At 37.9% G+C, this 20,624-nt stretch overlaps 1 protein-coding gene across 1 annotated transcript in view; it reads left to right on the top strand.

Annotated features, from left to right (window-relative positions):
- Positions 1–15,656, top strand: part of LOC117110159 (hyalin-like) — a 77,608-nt gene extending 61,952 nt beyond the window's left edge. The window contains exons 28-35 of the mRNA XM_033252772.1: positions 1,873–1,916; positions 2,081–2,338; positions 3,438–3,499; positions 4,231–4,429; positions 5,740–5,856; positions 6,611–6,733; positions 15,125–15,234; positions 15,639–15,656. Coding sequence (XP_033108663.1) covers positions 1,873–1,916; positions 2,081–2,338; positions 3,438–3,499; positions 4,231–4,429; positions 5,740–5,856; positions 6,611–6,733; positions 15,125–15,234; positions 15,639–15,656 — 931 coding nt within the window. The remainder of the gene's footprint in view (positions 1–1,872; positions 1,917–2,080; positions 2,339–3,437; positions 3,500–4,230; positions 4,430–5,739; positions 5,857–6,610; positions 6,734–15,124; positions 15,235–15,638) is intronic.
- Positions 15,657–20,624: the final 4,968 nt, after the last annotated feature.

Genomic DNA, 20,624 nt, shown 5'->3' with positions numbered 1-20,624 from the left:
AGGGTGAAATAATTTGATACAATACACTAATCAATGTTTTTCATGGTATATATTGTATATTATTGATAGTACTATTAACCTACAATCCCCATTTCCACCTTTATATTGTGCTGTTATACTGCCACTTTCCATGCTTGGATCCTTTTCAAACACCATATATCAAAGATGTGCATATTAAAATATGATGTCATTTTAAATATTTAAAAAATGGGTAATTAAAATGTTATACAATGTTGTACAATAGGTTAACATACACGAGCTCCACCACGTTCAGCTGCAAGCCTTGTCGGAGTTTCTATCGTAACTCGCCCCATTCCGTCGGTTTATAACTGAACAAAAACCACTTTATCACGGCTCTACCAACTGTGTAAATTCACAAAGGCTTAGGCTTATACAGTTTTGTGCGTCAAATGCACACTGCGCCCCATGATAAGCTTAATATAATATTGCTCGTCTCATGAACCTCATAGAATTGGCTGTGGGTTGAGTCAATCGTATGGTGGTAATTTTGAGAATGATTCGAATTCTCACGCTAGTCATTTTAAAAGACCGGCTGGCAACGGATTTACGCATATGCAAATTTAGCAACAATGCAACAATCTTTTGTCATGGACTAAGAGCTATTATTCACTAAGTGTAGTAGTATACTATTTAAATATTAAGGCAATATGCATCTGGTAGTATAAAATATAAAGTTCTAATGTGACACAATTACAGAATTAAAAAATTAGTAAACTATATAAATATATTTAAAAATGGAGTTACATATAAAGAATACAGAAAAATAAGAGTAAATAATTTGTTAAAATGCACCAAAATCAAAAAAATATAATAATAATGGTAATAAAAATTATTTTTACAATAAGTTTTAAAAGCTGAATAATTGTTGAAAAAAAAAAAAAATTTTCACATTGGACTGATTTAGTGAATTATAAAGATTTGAAATATTGTTTAAACGTTTGAATGGCGAAGTAATAATTTAATATGATTCCATATGATTTAATCCTTATGATTTAATCCCTGCGGTACACCACATAGATAGTTCTGAAAAGAGCTATTGTTTGTTGAGAAAGATTTGTTAATCCAGTTTGGAACCACTTTCGGAAATGTTAACCCTGCTGAAAGAAACATAAAAAGGTGCACTTAATTCCAAAAGAAAGAGACATGAAGACTAAACTAACAATTGAGAACGCTAGAATAAATAAATATACACTGTTTTTAACAATTTTATTGCCTTTCCTTGCCATTTATTTCTCATGTTAACAGTTGGTGGTTGCTTTCGAAACCATAATATTACCTTTTCCTATACTTGCACACTGATCACACTGTAATGTTTTCCATGGTGCACCCACCGTAGGTCATGTGAGCGGTTGTAAATAAACACCTCTATTCTTTACAACAATTGATGATATCTAGATAGTGATGATATAAGGTAATTGAACAAAATAAGTTTAGAATGGGTAACCAGTTTGAAGGCTTACTCTGGACAAGGACTCTCTGTTGTCTGATAGTAGGTGATGTTAATTGCCATTGATACTGAATCTACTTAATTTGCATACTGTAAAAGAAAATAATACAATACTCTATCAAAAGCATGACAAAGGTCTATATCGACAACATCACGCTGCTGTTTGCTGTCAGTAGCATAATATACTGTGCTAAGAAGGGAGATACATGTTGAGAAATTTGATTGTAAATGATATTTTGGAAAAATAACGTTTCCACATATCTAGGTAGATTCCTTCTATAATAGAACTTTCAAAAATCATCTGACAGGGAGCGACAGTGGAGAATCACTGGTGACAAGTACTTGTAAAATACTTTTAGTTTCCATGTTGCAAAATATGATATTCACTATGTTTTCTTTATTAGATGTCAAGAGGGATATACTGGTGTAACTTGTGAAGAGTTGATTGGTAAGATCAAATTAATGAAATCATTACTTTATTATCTTTATTTAAACAAAAATGACATGTTTGTTATATGCCAGTAACATTTCAGTAAAGAGTTCATGCTGCATAATGGTGATTGAATACTGAATATAATAAAGTGAAACAGCATACTTATTTTACTATTACAGATAGTGAACCACCAGAGTTTTCAGAATGTCCAGAGATAATTATGTATAAGGTACTTTCTGAAATATCAAGTGTACTTGTCCGCTGGAATGTTGAGGCTAGCGATAACTCTGGTAGGGCACCAACATTGTCATCGTCTCCATATGTCTCTGGTGAAAGTCGACTAGAACCAGGAGACTATATGAATGAGATAACAGCAGTAGATGAATATGGAAATGTTGCCAACTGTACTTTCCCCATTAATGTGGATGTTGCATCTGGTACGTATGTTACAATTGCAGGTGAAATAACAGATTTAGCAGTTAGGGCCCACAAAGGTCGAGAAGACTTACTTTCAGTGGGGTACTTCTGGTGGTGATTGGGCAGTTCACCGGGAGACAATCCCCTACTCTTTTCCAAAGAGTGTACTGCATTCTTTAATGTGCACATGGGCCATTACTTCACACGGGACCAATGGCTTAAGCGTCTCATCCGAAAGACGGTGCGCTATTGTAACTTGTATTTCAGCCCTCCAGCTGAAACACAAGGAGAGGCAGCGATGGGAATTGAAACGGGGACCTAGAGGTATCCACAGTTCAGCGCACATACAGTGCAGATTGAGCTTTTTTCATTGTCGATTTTAGAAGTCGTGGCAGATATATGCTGTTGATTAGAATTGACATTTGTTTGACATGGATACTCTACTAAAACCGAAAGGTCCACTGATTAATCTAGGATAAGAAAGTATAATACATATTCCAAGTACTGAAGAACACGCCTTCGTGTTGTAATTTGATATTTTGACATTATGCCATCATCAGGAATGGAAAATTGTTCATATTTATAATATAATAAAGTACCAACAGTGTCTAACCAATAAAAATATTACCTCTAGTAGGTGACATAGCTGTGATCTAAACTAAAGATAAAAGCATTCTTAATCTACTGATCAGAGTTACCTACAAAAACATCTTTTGATGCTGAGCCTATTGTTTAGCAATGTGTAGTCTATGTATAGCAAACGTTTTTTTAAACAATAGGATAGAATAGTTTTGGGAACTGCCAATAATGTTAACATATATATTAAATATATATATGTTAACATTATACCTATTTTATTACTTATATTACAGACCACATCATTGTCAAGAATACCTTGTAAGCCTATAGTACTAGATCTGCTACATCTTCAAATACTTTAAATGTTGTCCTGCCAATTACAAACTATAGATTCATGGAAAATATTTTTTCAAATGCTGGTGCTAGAGTTCGGAATAATATACCTCCTCTGTATACAGTGCTGCTATAGATACATAGATAATGACGTATTTTATTGCCACTATATTTATGTATGTGTTATATGTGATTTTCTGTTATTAGACACCTTTGTTATCAATGCTGAAATGACATTGGGTGCAGTTGGCACAAACTTCATCCAAGATGTAAGTATACTATTTTTACTGTGTATTAGATATTTTGTAGAGCACAGAGAAACTTTGCATTCATAAATTAATATGCAATTTTACATAAAGTTTACAAAAGACATTACTATATAACTTATATTTTAAACAATTGTTTCTTTACTGTGTATTAAAGCAGCTGAAATTCATTTATACTTTGTCATATCAAGGTAAACATTACGTTACATAGAAACATCTGTGGGACATGATAAAACAACATCTTAAAGACTGATTAAGAAGTGCTTCACGATTTCTAGATTTTCATTATTCAGGAATGCATCATTCTGTAAAACAATTTAAATAACTATCACAAATACTATGTATTTTATATTCAGAAACAGATTAATTATTAGCAATTAAAATCACAACAGTTTATTAACAGTCAATATATAATTAACCAGGTATGTAAATAAAGACCTAATCAGTACGTATTGCATGACATTTTTTAACCTGGTAAATCAAAAGATATTCATGTAATGATTATTTTAAAATATTTCTTAACACATACCAAAAGATATTTATATAATTGTTATTTCCTGATTGAAAGTTCTTATTAATAATAATAATAATAATAATAACGATTTTTAAAGCGCAAACATCACCACCAAAAATTGGTGCTCAAGGCATTACAAGATAAAATAACATAATATTCATGAATTTATTGTTTAATACTTCATCTTGACATGTGTGTAAAAAAATTATTATTCATACAGTTGGATGACCTTTTCCGATTGACACCTATTGGTGATTATTTTGCTGGAGTTGTTTCATTAGGTGCTTCATCAACCAAAATGACCTTAATGTTCTACTTTACCTCACAATCTGTTACTGAGTTAGATGTTCTATCAAGTTACATGGCTGCTGCCCCTTCTAATGTGTTTGGTAGTAATGTAGTTACATTGTTCATTGTTGGTAAGTTTTTTTCTTTATTCTATACTAATGGCGAACCGTAGGGTAAATTGCAGTGTATGCTAGGGCCAGCTGGGGGAAGATTTGTTTAGCCTACAACACAATAACAGACTGTGTCCTATAGTGAAAATACACATGTATGTTTTTTATACTGGTATGGTTATTGTTTCTTCTCTTTAAAAGAATTCCTTTTCCTATACGTTTAACAAATTACAATTTAAATACTGTAATAAAAGTTTCTTCTACACCAGTCGTATGTATGCAAATTTAATTAAATTCAAATTTAATTAATGCGCAGTTGGTATAATAGCAAATTTAACCATTATAGGGTATTAGAGGGTGCAATCACATATTTATTTTTAAAAATATAAGTATTAAGGCCATTTCATATCATTTCAATTTAAACTGGTGATCATGCCTTAAAATTATTTTCAATCTTATTTTGGTGTCCATCCACACACTATTTGTATTGTGTTTCTTTGGTTATAGACAAACATAAAACAAAACTAAACGAAACTTGACAAAAAAAATCCATAAAAGGAAACCTGTCTGACCACCACAAAGAGATCCCACATCCAAGGTCCTAGTCATTTTTATAGTTCTGCCATTTGTGATTTGATTTACATATATCCGAAACGAAATCTGTACAATATTGTAAAAGCAACGTTTTAGAACGTAATGTACTTATGATAAAGGAGATGATAATTGACTACCGGAGAGCTGAAAATAAACAAAACAATGATATTGAAATTATGGTTTGTAACATCGAACAGGTCAAAAGTTAAAAGTATCTCGGAGTAATCTTTAATGATACATTAGGTTGGAGCGACCACATAGATAGTCTGATTTAAAAAATTAACTCTAGATTCTATTGCATTCATTCCATGTTCGGCAAGAAATTTTGTTTATTTTTTATGATACGGTCATTTGTGGGGTTTGGTCTTACTGTATCTCGGGGTGGGGAGGAAATGCTAGTCAGAATGATAAAGCTAGGATCGATATTGTGATTAGGAGGGTGGAGAGGATGGTTGAGGAGAGCCAGAGGTCGGTGGATTCTATATACTCGGAATGTGTATCTCTTGCACAAATTGCTATTCTCTCTCCTTCCTACCACAGGGCATCAAACAGTATAATTCAAATTTTAAAAGGTGATTTCTTTTTTTGTCTGATTTCATTGTTTCCTAGTCTTTTTCTCTTGTATGGAAACTTCTATGTATTTCATTCTATGAATTTTTAACGTGTACATTGCGGGCAATGAATTTCCTTTTTTGAGGATGAATAAATGTTTTGAATCTTGAATCTCTACATTATAGGGGATGGGCCTTGTGAGGAGAATGTGTGTGGAGCCAATGGTGAGTGCAATGCTGTGGGTCAGTCAGAGTACACATGCACATGTAACACTGGCTGGGAAGGAACAAATTGCAGTACAGGTGAGTTTGTGGCAATAATAATTGTATAGATGCACTATAAATAGAGGCAGTGAAAAAAATAGACACTATTAAAAGAGGCAGTGAAATGAATTTCATAATTTAGACGTTAATAACTCGGTAATACCAATTGATAGATGCAATATAAAGAAAAAGGCAGTGAAAAAAATAGGCACTATATAAAGAGGCAAAAGATGAATTCATAAATTAAAACATTAATGAGTCGGTAGACTTAAAACACAATAATTATTCAGAAAATAATTATTTTGACTCATCCTCGGACATTTTCAGCATGTATAACAAACAAATTACAATTTCTTTTCTTAAAATGTGTTGTGTTTTTCATTGATTTACGTTCGTTTGTGTCCATTATGAAGGATGTTAGTTCAAAGATCTGCCTATTTGTTTACTCAGAAAGTATGATAAGATATCCTTACTTTTCATCAAAGCTGAACTAGATTATAATTTCTTACATTCGATATCACAGTACACTGTTTTTCACACTTTTTAGACTCGTCTTGCTCCCAACGCATATCTTTATCCCTGTGTCTCCATTATTTTATATCTTATTAATCACCCCCCTTTTATCTAATGCCGACTGTTTATTGTATTATCTGTTCTGGTATTTGCCAACTTGTAATCAGTTACATGTATATGTATATATATACTACATATATATGTATGTATATATATAGATGGCTATTTGTGACCATCGGACAAACAATATTCAACAATGGATTTTTTAACATTTTCTCAGACATCAATGAATGCAGCAATAGTGAAATTTGTCCAATTGATGGTGAAGTTTGTCAAAACCGTGTTGGTTCATTTGAATGTCTATGTCCTCCTGGACAATGGAGGATTAACAGGGAATGTACTGGTATGTTTTTTTTTTGTCAAATCTCTTTAATTTTTTCTTTACAAAATACAATAAGCAAGATACAATACATATTAACCAGGAACATGAACATCACTTTGGTTGTTCCCAAGTATTCCAATATACTATGGATGACATAATCAAACTGATATTTGTCTCGGGTCAAAAACAACTTAAAAATCTAAGAGGGAAATATTGAATTTACAAGGATGCACTGTCAATCATGCAAGTTAATTGGTTAAACAGTAAACAAGATATCACCATTCTCCCCCAAATTTAAGGGACTAAGCCCCCCCCAGGCTCATAATTCGTACCATTCCATAGGTGTGCCTATATGAAGCATTTTATTCCAGAGCGACTTTCTTACTGATGGAGCCAATGATGACGATGATGCCAATAACAATGGCAATCATAACTACATTTAAACAGATAACTGTATGTAGAAGTCCGCTGGTAGAGGTAGATGGTTTGAGTAATGATAGTCATTTGTCAATAATAATGTGTAGAGTGCAAAGAAGTCCTTCCAATGAATTGGATTATTTTCCTTTAACAATAATAATGATGATGTAGATTAATGATAATAAATTATAATAATTATAATAGTATATAGTATTATAAATTTATGGTATTGGACGATGTTAAAAGCTTGTTCACTAACATCCCATTGACAGATCTATTTAATTAGTTATTGATTCTGATAAATAATACTGATTGTAAATTATTTAGAGAATGACTTAAGAAGCTTTTTATGTTTTATACTTCTAAAACTCTTTTTCTTTTTTGATAATGAATTAATGACCAAATAGATGGAGTCTCAATGGGTTCTCCACTGGGACCCATCCTAGCTAACCTCTTCATGGGACACCATGAACAATCCTGAATAAAATCGTTCACTCATGCACCCCTCCTTTGTTTATGATGTTTTTTTCTTTAATTCTGAACATGATGCCGATATTTGATTTTTAAAATTCACAACACCCATCAATAAGATTCACCATGGAAAATGAGTATAACAAAAGGTTACCCTCAGGCCATAACTCATGTTGTCTACAAAAAAAAATTGTGCGTGTATATTGGCAAGACCAATAGACACTAAGAAACATGGCCCAAGGAGCACTTAGTTCAGGACAACATTGCTACTAGTTTTAATCAGTACTTTGCTTCTGTCTACAACAAATCTTCAAATATACCTACCTCACCTCCTGATTCTTTATTAAGCTGTTCCTTAATTCCATCACTTCAGACACTTGAATTTTCTCCCTATGATGTTGCAAAGTCCATACATTCTTTCTTACCAAATAAATCTCCAGGTCCTGACAATGTCTCACCTAGACTACTCCAGGCCATATCTTCAATTATATCATATCCCCTTTTCTCTCTATTTAAAACCTCAATTTGTACTGGTCAAGTACCGGAAGAATGGAAGCACTCTATAATTGTACCAGTTCTAAAATCTGGTAGTTCCTCCGCATTCAGTAATTACAGACCAATAGCACTGACTTCTATATTTTGTAAGTCTTTAGAGAAAATTGTTCTCAGTGGAATTAATCACTATTTGTCCGAATTATGTCTGATGTCTCCTAATCAGCACGGATTCACTAAACGGAAATCATGCGTCACTCAGCTTACAAATGTTATCCATGATTGGACCCAAACCCTTGATAAATCTAGACCTCCTGTTATAGATGCTGTCTTCTTAGACATGTCAAAGGCTTTCGACAAATTACCTCATGATCTTATTCTTAACAAACTGTCTACTTAATACTACATCAAAGGGCCTCTGTGGCATTGGATCGCTTCCTTTTTAACTGGCAGATATCCAGGGGCGGATCCAGAAATGTCCAAAAGGGGGGGGGGCGAAAGTTGGGCCGATTGAGACAGCACTGTCGTAGGGGGTCCGGGGCATGCCCCCGCGAAATTTTTGTGTTCTAGACGCCCGAACATAGCATTTGAAGCATTCTGGGCTATCATTTTTTTCTTTTTCTTCTCTTTTTTTCTTTTATTTTTCTTTTTTTTTACCTCCCAAAAGGGGGGGCTGGGGCCGGGCCGGCCCCCCCCTAAATCCGCCCCTGATATCAGTCTACGCAGTATGGTGGATCTTGTTCCAAGAAACTGCCTGTGGCCTCTGGAATACCTCAAGGCAGTGTTCTAGGTCCTTTAATATTCAACCTTTTCGTGAACGAATTACCTTTTTCATTGAAGTCAACTTGTGTTCTCTTTGCAGACGATGCCTTAATCTATCGACCTATTTACAGTTGTAGTGATGATTCAACATTACAAGAAGACCTTGACTTTCTTGGTCAATGGTCCTGTACGAATCGCATGACATTCAACACATCTAAGACAAAAGTAATGCATATCACTAGAAAAAAAGATCCAATAAACCGTACTTACAAACTAAATGGCCTACCAATCACTAAAACAAATGCCCATAAATACCTTGGTCTCAAAATAGACAGCACACAGTCATGGACAGATCATGTAAACACCACTGTCTCCAAGTGCAATCAAATCATAGGTCTCATCCTAAGGGTTGCTAATGGCACTAACCAGCAAGTTCTGACCAATTTGTACAAATCATTGGTTTTACCAATAATTGAGTATGGACTACCTGCTCCTGCGCGTCCCGCCCACCCTGTCCCGTTTGTGGGACTCTACCCGGACCTCATCCTTCGCCTGAATTCCCAAGCGAAGTCCAAGCCGGTTGCCGCGCCGCGGCGTCTTACGGCTGCTTTTCCGGTCCCCGAGGACCAGTTCAAGCAGTTCATTCAGGTGCCGCCCATCCTCGCGCTGCCAAGGGCAGACTGCGGGAGGATCAGAAGCTCTCTTCTACTTCTAAGGCTTTGTTTTCTAACAAAGCTCAGGGCGCGACCGAGGAGGCTTTGGCCTTTGTGGACCGCGCGGCTCGGGAGGGCATACGCGCCATGATTGGGGCGGGGTTTGCTTTGTCCTTCTTGTCTGATGCTGACGCTAACCCAACTCTCGTCCCGGACGCCATCGGGCGGACATTGGCCTTATTTCAGACCAGTTTAGTTCCATCGCCCAGGCTGCCGGCACGGCCCGGAGGGCTAATGTGCCCTGGGCGACGACGGTCAGCCCCGGTCACCTTGACCGGTTTTTAGACTGCCCCTCTTTTGGGGCAGAGGACCTCTTCTTTGGCCAGTTCGCGGCCAAAGAAGAGGCTTGGGCTAGGGAGTTGGAAGCGCGGCGTCAGACTAGGGCTAAGTTCCCGCGCTGTGACCGGCGTTCAGCGCATTCCCAGCGCTGGGCGTTCGCGAGGCCGTCACATCAGCCCCAGCAGCAACAGCCTCTGTTGCATCCCTCCTGCAGCCCGCAGCCGCTGTCCCTCCTGCTCCTGCTCCTGCCACCAATTGACAATTCGCCCGGGCTGCTCCCTCAGCCGACAGGGCACGGCGTCGGCGGCGGGGGAAAGGTGGGCCTCGTTCCTGATGTTCATGGTGGGGGGGCCCGGTTCCTCAGTAGAAGGAGGCTGATGCTTTTCACCCACGAATGGGAACGGCTGTCTCCGGACAGCTGGATCATGCAGACTATATCCCGTGGGTACCAGATAGAGTTTACTTCCCCTCCGGTTGCGTACGGAGGGATGAACACGCCCATTCCAGCCTCCCCCGAGAAGAGGGAAGCCCTGTTTTCAGGGGTGAACGACCTTTTGAAAGGGGCTGTAGTCGAAGTTTTTCCGACTACCGAAGACAAGGGGTTCGTTTCCACACTCTTCCTGACAGAAAAATCGTCAGGCGGATGGCGTCCTATCCTAAATCTGCGGCGGCTGAACCCATGGATCAGACCGCAAAAATTCCGCATGGACACTCTCGCTCTTATTCTCCAGGGGCTCATGCCCGGGGACTGGGCCGCTACTATAGACCTCAAGGATGCTTACTTTCATGTGCCTATTTTCCCAGAAGATCGCAAAAGGCTGCGTTTCCGTCTGGACGGTCGTACGTATCAGTTCAAAGTTCTTCCCTTCGGTCTATCCACGGCTCCTTGGGTGTTTACACGGGTGGTAAAATCCCTAGGTGCAGTGTTCCACGCGGGAGGGATACGTATTTTCATGTACCTAGACGACGGGCTCGTGGTCGCAAATTCCCGAGCAACTCTGTTGCATCATCTCAGCATTGTCTTAGACATGACGGAATAAGTAGGGTTCATTATCAACCGGTAGAAATCGGTTTTGGTTCCCACGCAACTTCTGCTGTATCTGGGGGCGATTTTGTTCGTTCCCCTCCACGGGTCGGATCCGCAAGTGCCAGCTAGCAATCACTCAGCTTCTTTCCCTTCCGCATTCCCCAGCCGAGTCGTGGCTGCGGATGTTGGGGTTTCTTACGAGCCTGGTAGACCTAGTTCTTTATTGCCGGCTTCATATGCGCCCTCTTCAACTGCATCTGCTCGCGTTTTTCTCTTCAGACTTGTCAGCTCAGATTCCCTTGAACGCATTTGTCGCCAGGCACTTCCGGTGGTGGCTTCAGGAGAACGTGCTTTAGGGCGGGAAGTCTTTTCCCGACCCTCTCCCCGTCTTTCGCTTTTCGGCCGACGTCTCCCTCGGGGGTTAGGGCAGTTGTTCGCTCACGGAGCGCGTCGCGGGAGACTGGGCGCTGGAAGAATCCACCAGTCACATAAACGTTCTGGAGCTTTTAGCAGTTCGTCGGTCTCTGGAGACCTTCGTCGATCGGGCAAAGGGGAAAGCTGTGCTAGTTCATTCCGACAGTTCAACCGTGGTCTCCTACATCAACCGTCAGGGCGGCACGCATCCACCAATGCTATGCTTCCATACATTGCAGCTCCTGCTTTGGTGTCTCAGCCATCGCATTCATCTTCGAGTAGCTCACATTCCCGGCCGACTGAATGTCCTCGCCGATGCGCTGTCTCGACGTCGGTTACCTCCACTCCGTCCGACGGAGTGGAGGCTGTGTCCGGTCGTGGCCCAGCATATTTTCAACACGTTCGGGCGTCCCAACCTAGATCTGTTTGCGACGAGCTCGAACACTCAGCTTCTGACGTTTTGCTCCTGGTTTCTGGAACTAACAGCGTGGGCAGTAGATTCCCTGTCCATCTCATGGAACGGGTTTTGGGTGTACGCGTTCCCGCCCTTGTCGCTTCTTCCGAGGGTGATGGCGCACATCCGTCGCCACCATTGCAAGGTTCTCCTGATAGCGCCATGGTGGGCCCGCCAGGGTTGGTTCCCTCTTCTGCTGAGTCTTCTCTTCGAACATCCCCGCGTGTTGCCGGTTTGTCCGGACCTTCTTAACAGGCCCGGTCGTGGGTCGGCCTGAACCATTTAATATCGCTGAACTTGACTGTTTGGCCCTTATCCGGGATAATCTCCAAGGTTCAGGCATTCCAGATGGCCCTGCCGCCCTCGCCGCCAAATCCCGTCGGGAGTCGACTCGCGCGATCTACAACAGTCGCCTTAAGCACTTCTTGCGGTGGTGCACCGATCACGAAGTGGATCCTATGTCAGCCTCTCTAGGTTAGGTGTGTCTCTTTTTGCATTATCTGTTTGAGTCGCGTCTCTAGGTACGCACTATTGCGGGATACCGGTCTGCGCTAGGCGCTATTTTACCGACGTTCCCAGATGGATCGAACATTTCTCCCTCTAGCGTGATATCGCAGTTATTACGAGGTATGTTCAATAGTCGACCCCCGAGGTGCGTTTTACCTCCTCGCTGGGATATTAATATTGTGCTTGAATCGCTAAAGGGTTCTCCTTATGAGCCCCTTTGCTCGGCTTCCTTGCTTAATCTCTCCTTTAAAACGGCCTTTTTAGTGGCCGTTGCTTCGTGTAAGCGTCGTGGTGAGGTTCACACTCTTTCCTTGGAAACGGGACATATTCGATTCGAGCGGGGCGTTGTTCGTCTCATTTTCAGAGCTGATTTCCTAGCGAAGACGCAGACTTTGGCGCATTCCCCTCCGTCTGTCTTCATTCCCACCATTTCCTCGCACTCTTCAGTACGGGAGGACAGGGTTTGGTGCCCTGTGCGAGCTCTGCGGTTTTACATTCATCGCACGCGTCCGTTGCGCAGCACGGATTCGCATTTGTTTGTGTCTTCAGTTCGTCCCCATGGGCGTGCTTCTGTTGATACCATTGCTCGCTGGGTGATTTCGGCTATCCAAGCCTCTTATGCGCCGGCTCGCAAGCCTCCGCCTGCCCACATGCACGAGGTTCGCGGCACGGTGGCTTCTTGGGCCCTCTTTCACGGGGTCCCCCTCGCCGACATTCTGGCAGCGGCATGGTGGAGATCGGAGACTACATTATCATCTTGCTACTTGCGGGAGGTCTTGTCGACCCAGGCCTCGGTAGCGGCTGCTGTGTTGAAGCCGTCTCTGTAGGTAAGTCTTCTGGTTTCTGATCACGCCCGCCTCCTCTTTACGCTGCTAATCTGGCAATTAGTTGGTTATCCAGGTAAGTATTTACGAAATAGACTACACAAATCAATCGTGATGTTGGTAGTCTATGAGTGAGATACTTACCTGGATAACCTTCCCTCCCTTCCTACCCTCGCCGTGATCGTGTCGATCTTTAGGGAATGAGGACGTTTGTTAGGGAAACGGTTCGCACATGGCGCCTTGGGTCGGACTGTTCCATTTTTTTTCGAAGGGGTGTTCCGTTTTGGGAACAATGGCAATTAGTCGGTTATCCAGGTAAGTATCTCACTCATAGACTACCAACATCACAATTGATTTGTGTATTTTAAAGCCTGTTTTATATTGTCTGTAATTTTTAGTTTTCATAATACTGTAGATGTAATTATATGTTTGCTAATTGATATAATAAAAGTAAATATATCCTTTTATTTTCTATTTGGATATTAAAATACAGGTATTTGATAATATGGTCTGTCCAAATATGAAAAGGCATACTGTACAACAAAATGTGTAGGTGTAATTTCTTATGTAGATTCAAACTACAGTATTGGTGTTGCATGTAAATATGGTTTTTTTAACCCCAGTTTCAATATGCATTTGATTTTTAGTTTTCACATTTAATACAGCTTGAGGATATTTCCCACGCGATTAAAATTGTAACGGTATTGGTTTGGTCTGCAGGAGTTCATGTTTCGTACAGGTCATTCCATTCATAGAAAAAGCCTTTATATTGGAGAAAGCGTACCTGTCATTAGCCATAGCCTAGGTCAATACTAACTCCGGCTATATAAAATTGATTATAAAAGATTGGAAAATATTAATCTTATCATTGTAGTAGTGATAATATCTACATATTTTAGTTATTGTTATTTATTTATTTATTCATTTATGGGAAGGTGGATATTTCCTTTTCTGTTTGATACATTTATGTTATAGGCCTGTCTAAATGCAGAAATTTAACTTAAATTATAAAGTCAAAATGTGCTTTAGAAATTTATCGTGTATTGTATTTGATGACTCTTTTCCTTGGTAAATTGCATTAGTACCTTTGTCACTACAAATGGCCATAACAGTGTTTCAGTAAACGATAAATTTTGGAGTGAGAGTAGAGTTGGAGAATTGTATGAATGTTTTATTTATAAGTTGTGAACACAAATCATATGTAATACAATACACGCATGAAAGTGTCTCTATAAGAGCATCTAAACACTTAATATTTCTTATTTTGCCACGAGTGACTGGTTTGGCTTGTCTTTGCCACAAATATAAAAATACTATAAAATTTATAGTAGAAGGGGTTGGCGCAACGGTTGTAGCTTGGGCTCTCAACCTTGGGTCAGGGGTTCAAAACTTGTGTCCTTTGGCAAGACACTTTAGCTACGCTTGTCTCTCTCCACCTAGGTGTATAAATGGGTACCGGCATATGCTGGGAAGGCAAAACAGAGAGCAGTGCGGGAGGAGTGGCGAACCCCCACCCCCAAAAGCCTTGCACAGTCTGGCCCAAATGCTAAAAAAAGAGAGACGGGCACTCCGGCCTGTGAGCACAGAGCTTCAGGTTTCAACCTTTACTTTACCTTACCTAAATTTAATCTAATATTAAAATATAATTTAATTAAATTATAAAGAATTATAATTCAAGATTCAAGTTTAAAAATTCAAAACTTTTATTCATCCTCAGTGTAAGGAAATTTTATTTCTTGCATAAAGATAAAATGCAACAAGAAGAAAGTAAAAAATGGTACACATCAAAATAAGCCAATTCTTTCACCTTTTAAAATTAGAATTACATTGCCTAATACACCGTGGTAGAAAATTGGCATTGTAAGACATATGCCAAAGGGGATAATTTCAAGGTCTTGTTTGTGTCCCCAAAATAGGGGTACCATTCAGGAACACCCTTATCAAGAGGACACTTTCTTGGCCCCGAACGCGTCTCCCTTAATAGCTCTACTGTATATCAGTTGTAATTTGTTTTATTGTTGAAATGACCAAAAGTGTTTATTTTCTTTTCAGACGCAAAAGAATTCCGGAGTTTCTTGGTTCTTGAACAGACGTTTGATGATGCTCTTAATATGGAGAGCTCTGTAGAATACCTGATGCTTCAAGATGACCTCTTGCCATTGGTATGTTTGTTTGACTTCTTTTTTTATGTTGGTCTAACAATCTTTTTTTTTTTTCTTATCAGCAAATTATAATTTCTGTATAATGAAAATATGAATACATTATGAAATGGCATCAGAAAAGAATGACCCTAAGAAATACCTGTGTGTTCATCCAGGCTTTTGTAGGTAAATAATGTTGAATTGAATTGAAGTGGGTTCAATTTAACATGTATCATAAATGCCTTTAAGCTGTGTTTTGCTAAAATTTCTAATTGTAACATTGGCATTATTAATTGAAAGTCTCCAACTGGCTCCGATGGCTACCTCTAATCATGTTCCTTCTATTTAGCATAGTTGCTAAATTTGTGTACTAAATTTGGTAGTGTTTCATCCAAATTTTAAGAACTATTTATTCCCATCTTTAGAAACCAAACAAATTCTGAACTGACATTATAAAAAATTACTATACTACACTTTTGTAAAAACACACCTGTTGTACGTGCACTAAAGAAGTCCAAATTCAATAATAAAACGAAAATTCATGTGTTAAAAAATAGTATATCAACATTGAAAGTAATATTAAAAAGTTAAAATATAACCAATAATTTAGGCACAAGAATTTGGCAGACCTGCCAGACTGACAATGCAGCAACGATCAGAGACAAAGGCAGGCCATTTTTACTATTATGTACCCAAACAAACATCCCAAAAGCACATGAATTTAATTCAGTTCAAATTACTTTAGTCCAACAAAATATGCTTGGACATCTTGGAGACGAGTAAAATTGTATTGACATTGTTCATATTCATAATAACCAGTGCCATTGAGTGAGATTTGTTAGGTCCGATGTGCACACAAGACAAAAATCAGCACTTTATCGAATTAACGCTTGGTTTCCATACATTTGCTACACGCTATCGCCAATTGCTCTTGGTAATGCTTCGGTCGAATTGGGGAGCCTTTCCGATTGCGTCGGGGACTGCTGTGCTACTGAAAACACTGTAGCTACAGTGTAGTGTTTTTAAGGAAACCAGGCTATGATTGATTAGAGATAGGAAAAGTATGTGCAAATGAAAGTGATGACGTCACAACTGACTTATTGTAATTAATCTTAATTACGAAACCTTTTCACCCTGTGAAAAGGCTATGAGGATACATGATTATATATAACTTATCATAAAACTGAACTAAAAGCACAATTGGCAGCATCTAATTTATAATAATGCATTCAATATATTATAATTTCATTTTTATTTTTATCATTTCATTGGCTGTAAAATATTACTTAACAAAGACGACCAGTCGAATAGAAAACTTGTAAATACTCGACAAAACAAAATGGCTGCATAGTTACCGCGATACACGCTGTGTAATCAAGATTGCTTCAGCTTGTGGCAGTATGGGTTTTTAGTAATTCTAAATTTAGTAATTTTAGTTTTTTAATTCTGTTGGCCTACAATTATTTTTTGACTTCATGTGGGTATAATATTATAATTTTTATTTTCTGAAATTTAAACTGATACAATATATAAAAGACAGTTGTTAAGAATAAGATAAAAAAAAATGCAAAATGAATAGTGAAAAACGACAACACAATACTATATGTTCCCCTTCCTGTAGGCCTACGTAATGATGCAAACTTAAAATAAAAACTTGTTTAATTTTAACTTTTTATTAAATTTAACATTTTATTTTATAACATTTTATTAAATAATTAAGTTTATCTATTTATGGTTTCATTGAACAATCTGACTGCAGTCGGAATAAAGGATTTCCTATAGCGTTCAGTGTTAGGATTTGTCTTTAAAAGTAATCTTGAGCTGAAAGGACTTGCTCGGAAACTGTTAAACAAGGGATTAGTTTCATCTTTTACAACACTTCAGGCTTTAGAGACAATTTTTTCTTTATAAATAACATCAGGTGATGAAACTTGTTGGCCTATAATCTTACTAGATCATTTAGTGATTCTATAAAACAGTTTCTTATCAATCTCTCTAAAAGAGTTGTAGAAACAAACCATACAAAAAGTCATAATACTTTGCACAATAGATTTTAAAAACATGAAATAATATCATTGTCAATTTGAAAAACACAAAATCTTCGCAAAAAGAACATTTTCTTTCTTTGTTTACCATATGTGTATTCAGCCTGTTTATCAAATTTCAACCAGTTATCTAAGACAATGCCTAGATATTTATGATGATCAACTCTTTCCAATGGTGTATTATAAATTTCAACAGGTTTAACCATAGTCCGATGTTTAACACGAAAATCAATCAACATCTCTTTAGTCTTACTAATATTTAAATCAAGGTAGTTATCCAAACTCCGAGTGTTGAAAATTTCAATATCTTCGTTAAACTCTGTAACAGAGTTATTTTTGGCATTTAGATAACCTACAATAGCCGTATCGTCAGCATATTTAATTATCCTAGTGCATTGAAAGTTATGTTTACAATCATTAGTATATAAAGAAAATAATATGGGAGACAATACGCATCCCTGGGGGGCACCTGTACTTGTCAACATAGCCTACGACATGGTACGATTTATCCTGACAGTTTGACTCCTATTACAAAGAAAACTACTAGTCTATTTAATAAGTTTAGGATTGACATTTAAGTCAATAAGTTTGCGTCCTAACATATGTGGTAGCATTGTATTAAAAGCACTAGAAAAGTCAATGAATACAATTTTAATAAAGTTACCCCCCTCCAATATCAAAATGCTCATATACACCATTTAGAAGAGTAAGAACAGCGTCCTCCACTCCTCTACCTGGTCGATAGACAAACTGAGAGTCATCAAGGACATTTTTGACATTTTCAACAATTATATTTTTAACAATCCTTTTGAGACATTTCATAGGAACACTAGTTAAGGCAATAGGCCGTAAATCGTTCATTTCTTTTGGATTAGGTTTTTTAGCAACAGGCGAGATAATTGATTTTTTCCATAAATTTGGTACATAAGATGTATCAGTAACAGTTTGAAATAGCCTTTGGAAGGGAGGGGAGAGTTCATTTGCACATTCTTTTAGGATCTTACAGGAAATCCCATCTGGCCCCATAGATTTACGGATACTTAAGCTACGAAAAAGCCTAGTTACAACTTCGTTGTCTATCCTAATATCGTCAGAGATCTTGTTACCTATTGTTTCAAATACATTATTCATTTCCTCAGTAAATTTATTTTTATCAAATCTACAATAGAACTTGTTGAGATCATTAACATATTTTCTTTCATTAACAATGTTTAAGTCTTTAGCTTTTCCTTTGTATCCAGTAATGGTTTGCAGACTCTTCCATACTGTTCTAGAGTCATTTTCTTTGAAAGAGGCCTCAATTTTTTGTTTATACTTAAGTTTACATTCTTTAGTTTTCTGATTGATTATGTGTTCAGCACAAACAAACAGCTTTGCGTTCCAATATACCATTGGCAAAATTCTCTTTTTTTCATTTAGCAATTTTTTAAAACCTTTGTCTATCCATGGTTTGTTGTTGGAAAATAGTTTAAATGTTTTAGTTGGAACAATACTATCCTCACAAAAGCGAATATATTCAGAGATTGAGGTCAGAGCATCTTCAATGTCCACGGCCGCATCAATGAAAATATTCCAATCAGTACACTCAAAGCATCCTCGGAGAGTTTCAACGGTTTCAACTGACCAACATTTAATGCTGACTTTCTTGGATGATTTGCTTTGTAACTTCGTCTTGTAGATTGGGATGAGTTGGACCATGTTATGATCTGATTTTCCTAGTCCTGGTAGAGCTTTCACTCTATAGGCACCCATTATATTGCCATAACATAAGTCAAGACACGCGTCATTTCGAGTATTGCATGTAACATATTGATGATACAGTAGCTTGGCAAACATAATTTACAAGTGTTGAAATCACACATCACTAATCGTACAGCATCAGGTGAGTGAGACTCGCATTCTGAAATAATATCATAAACCGTTTCAGCCGCCACATCATTATCTGCATCAGGGGGTATATACACTACTAATAATTGAAGCTGGGGAATTTCCCTCGGCAAGTAATAGGGTCTAAGATAGAGAAGTAACACCTCAATATCTTTAGTGCAGAAAGCTTTCTTTAACGTGATATGCGATGGATTACAATACTGTTCTTGTATTAAAGTACATACCCCTCCAACTTTACTAATTATTATTCCTGTCCGATCTAATTAGTGTATATCCTTCAATATCCGTTAACGAATCAGCATCACAGTCCTGCAGCCATATTTCTGTGAGAACAATAAGACTCGAGTCGCGGTATTCAGACAAATGCTTCATATTTGCATACAACTCATCCGTTTTGTTCCTGATACTCCTAACATTCCTGTGCGTAATCATAGGATGCGGAGTTTTATGTTTATGTTTCCTTAGTCGTTTCTTGATTCCACCTTTCGAACCTCTTTTTCTAATTCTGATCCCAGTAGAATTTCGCGTACAGTCCATTGGTAGGCCTATACTATAGTGGAGCGCCGGTGCGAACTCCCTGCGACTGAGAAGAAATTCCCGGTCGTAAACGACTGTCATGTTAACATGGCCTAAACAAACCAACAGGAAGAAAAACACGAAAATCCACAGTTTAAAACGAATAAAAGTTCCAACAATTCATCACAACATCTAAATAACACTTCCACATCAAAAGTACACAACTTAAATGATTGCAGCGTAGCAAAATAACGAACAATTTAAACAGAATGAGGACCACAACCTGGTCGCCACTTGAGCAGCGCCCTCATAACTAAATAGTTATGCTCACTATTATTATATTACACATCGATCTCCAATAATATATAATATATATATATATATCAATGTATAACGATTCACAACAATAATAACCACTAAACTATTAAGTTCATTATTAATAATCTACACATTGATCTCCAATAATATATATATATATATATATATATTGAAAATATTAAAAATATTGAAAATGTAGAACTTGTAGAACTGGGTATTATCACTTTACAGACTGTTTCATGCTAATGCAATCTTCAGGAGTGAGAGAATACAAGGATTGTGCGAGTATTATGAATGCTAAGACAGGTGAAAATGCAAATGAGTTGTTTTTAAGTAGGTATTTGTTGCTGTGCCTGCATTTAGACAATAGCTCGGTTCTTTTGTTTAGTGTTGACTGTTTGTCTGAATATATTATGTGAAGTTTCTCGGTTATGCACAGGTTGCAGCGTTTTGTTTTTGGGGAGTAAGCCGATGCTCTGTCGATGATAGACCATTTAATGTTGTAGGGTGTGTTTATTGCTATCTTTTAATTTCCATACGTATTTGGAGAGTACGGTGCTGTTTCTGTGTTTGGGGGTGTTAAAAGTGTATTTGTGGTTTGTGTATCGGGTTTTGAACAGTGTGTCAGTGAGCCCGATGTAGCAT

The sequence above is a fragment of the Anneissia japonica genome, unplaced genomic scaffold (genome assembly GCF_011630105.1).
Source record: "Anneissia japonica isolate Jap-2015-1 unplaced genomic scaffold, ASM1163010v1 scaffold5494_len192822_cov183, whole genome shotgun sequence".
Taxonomy (NCBI): domain Eukaryota; kingdom Metazoa; phylum Echinodermata; class Crinoidea; order Comatulida; family Comatulidae; genus Anneissia; species Anneissia japonica.
The sequence above is the reverse complement of the archived record's forward strand: the minus strand, read 5'-3'. Positions and strand labels throughout refer to the sequence as shown.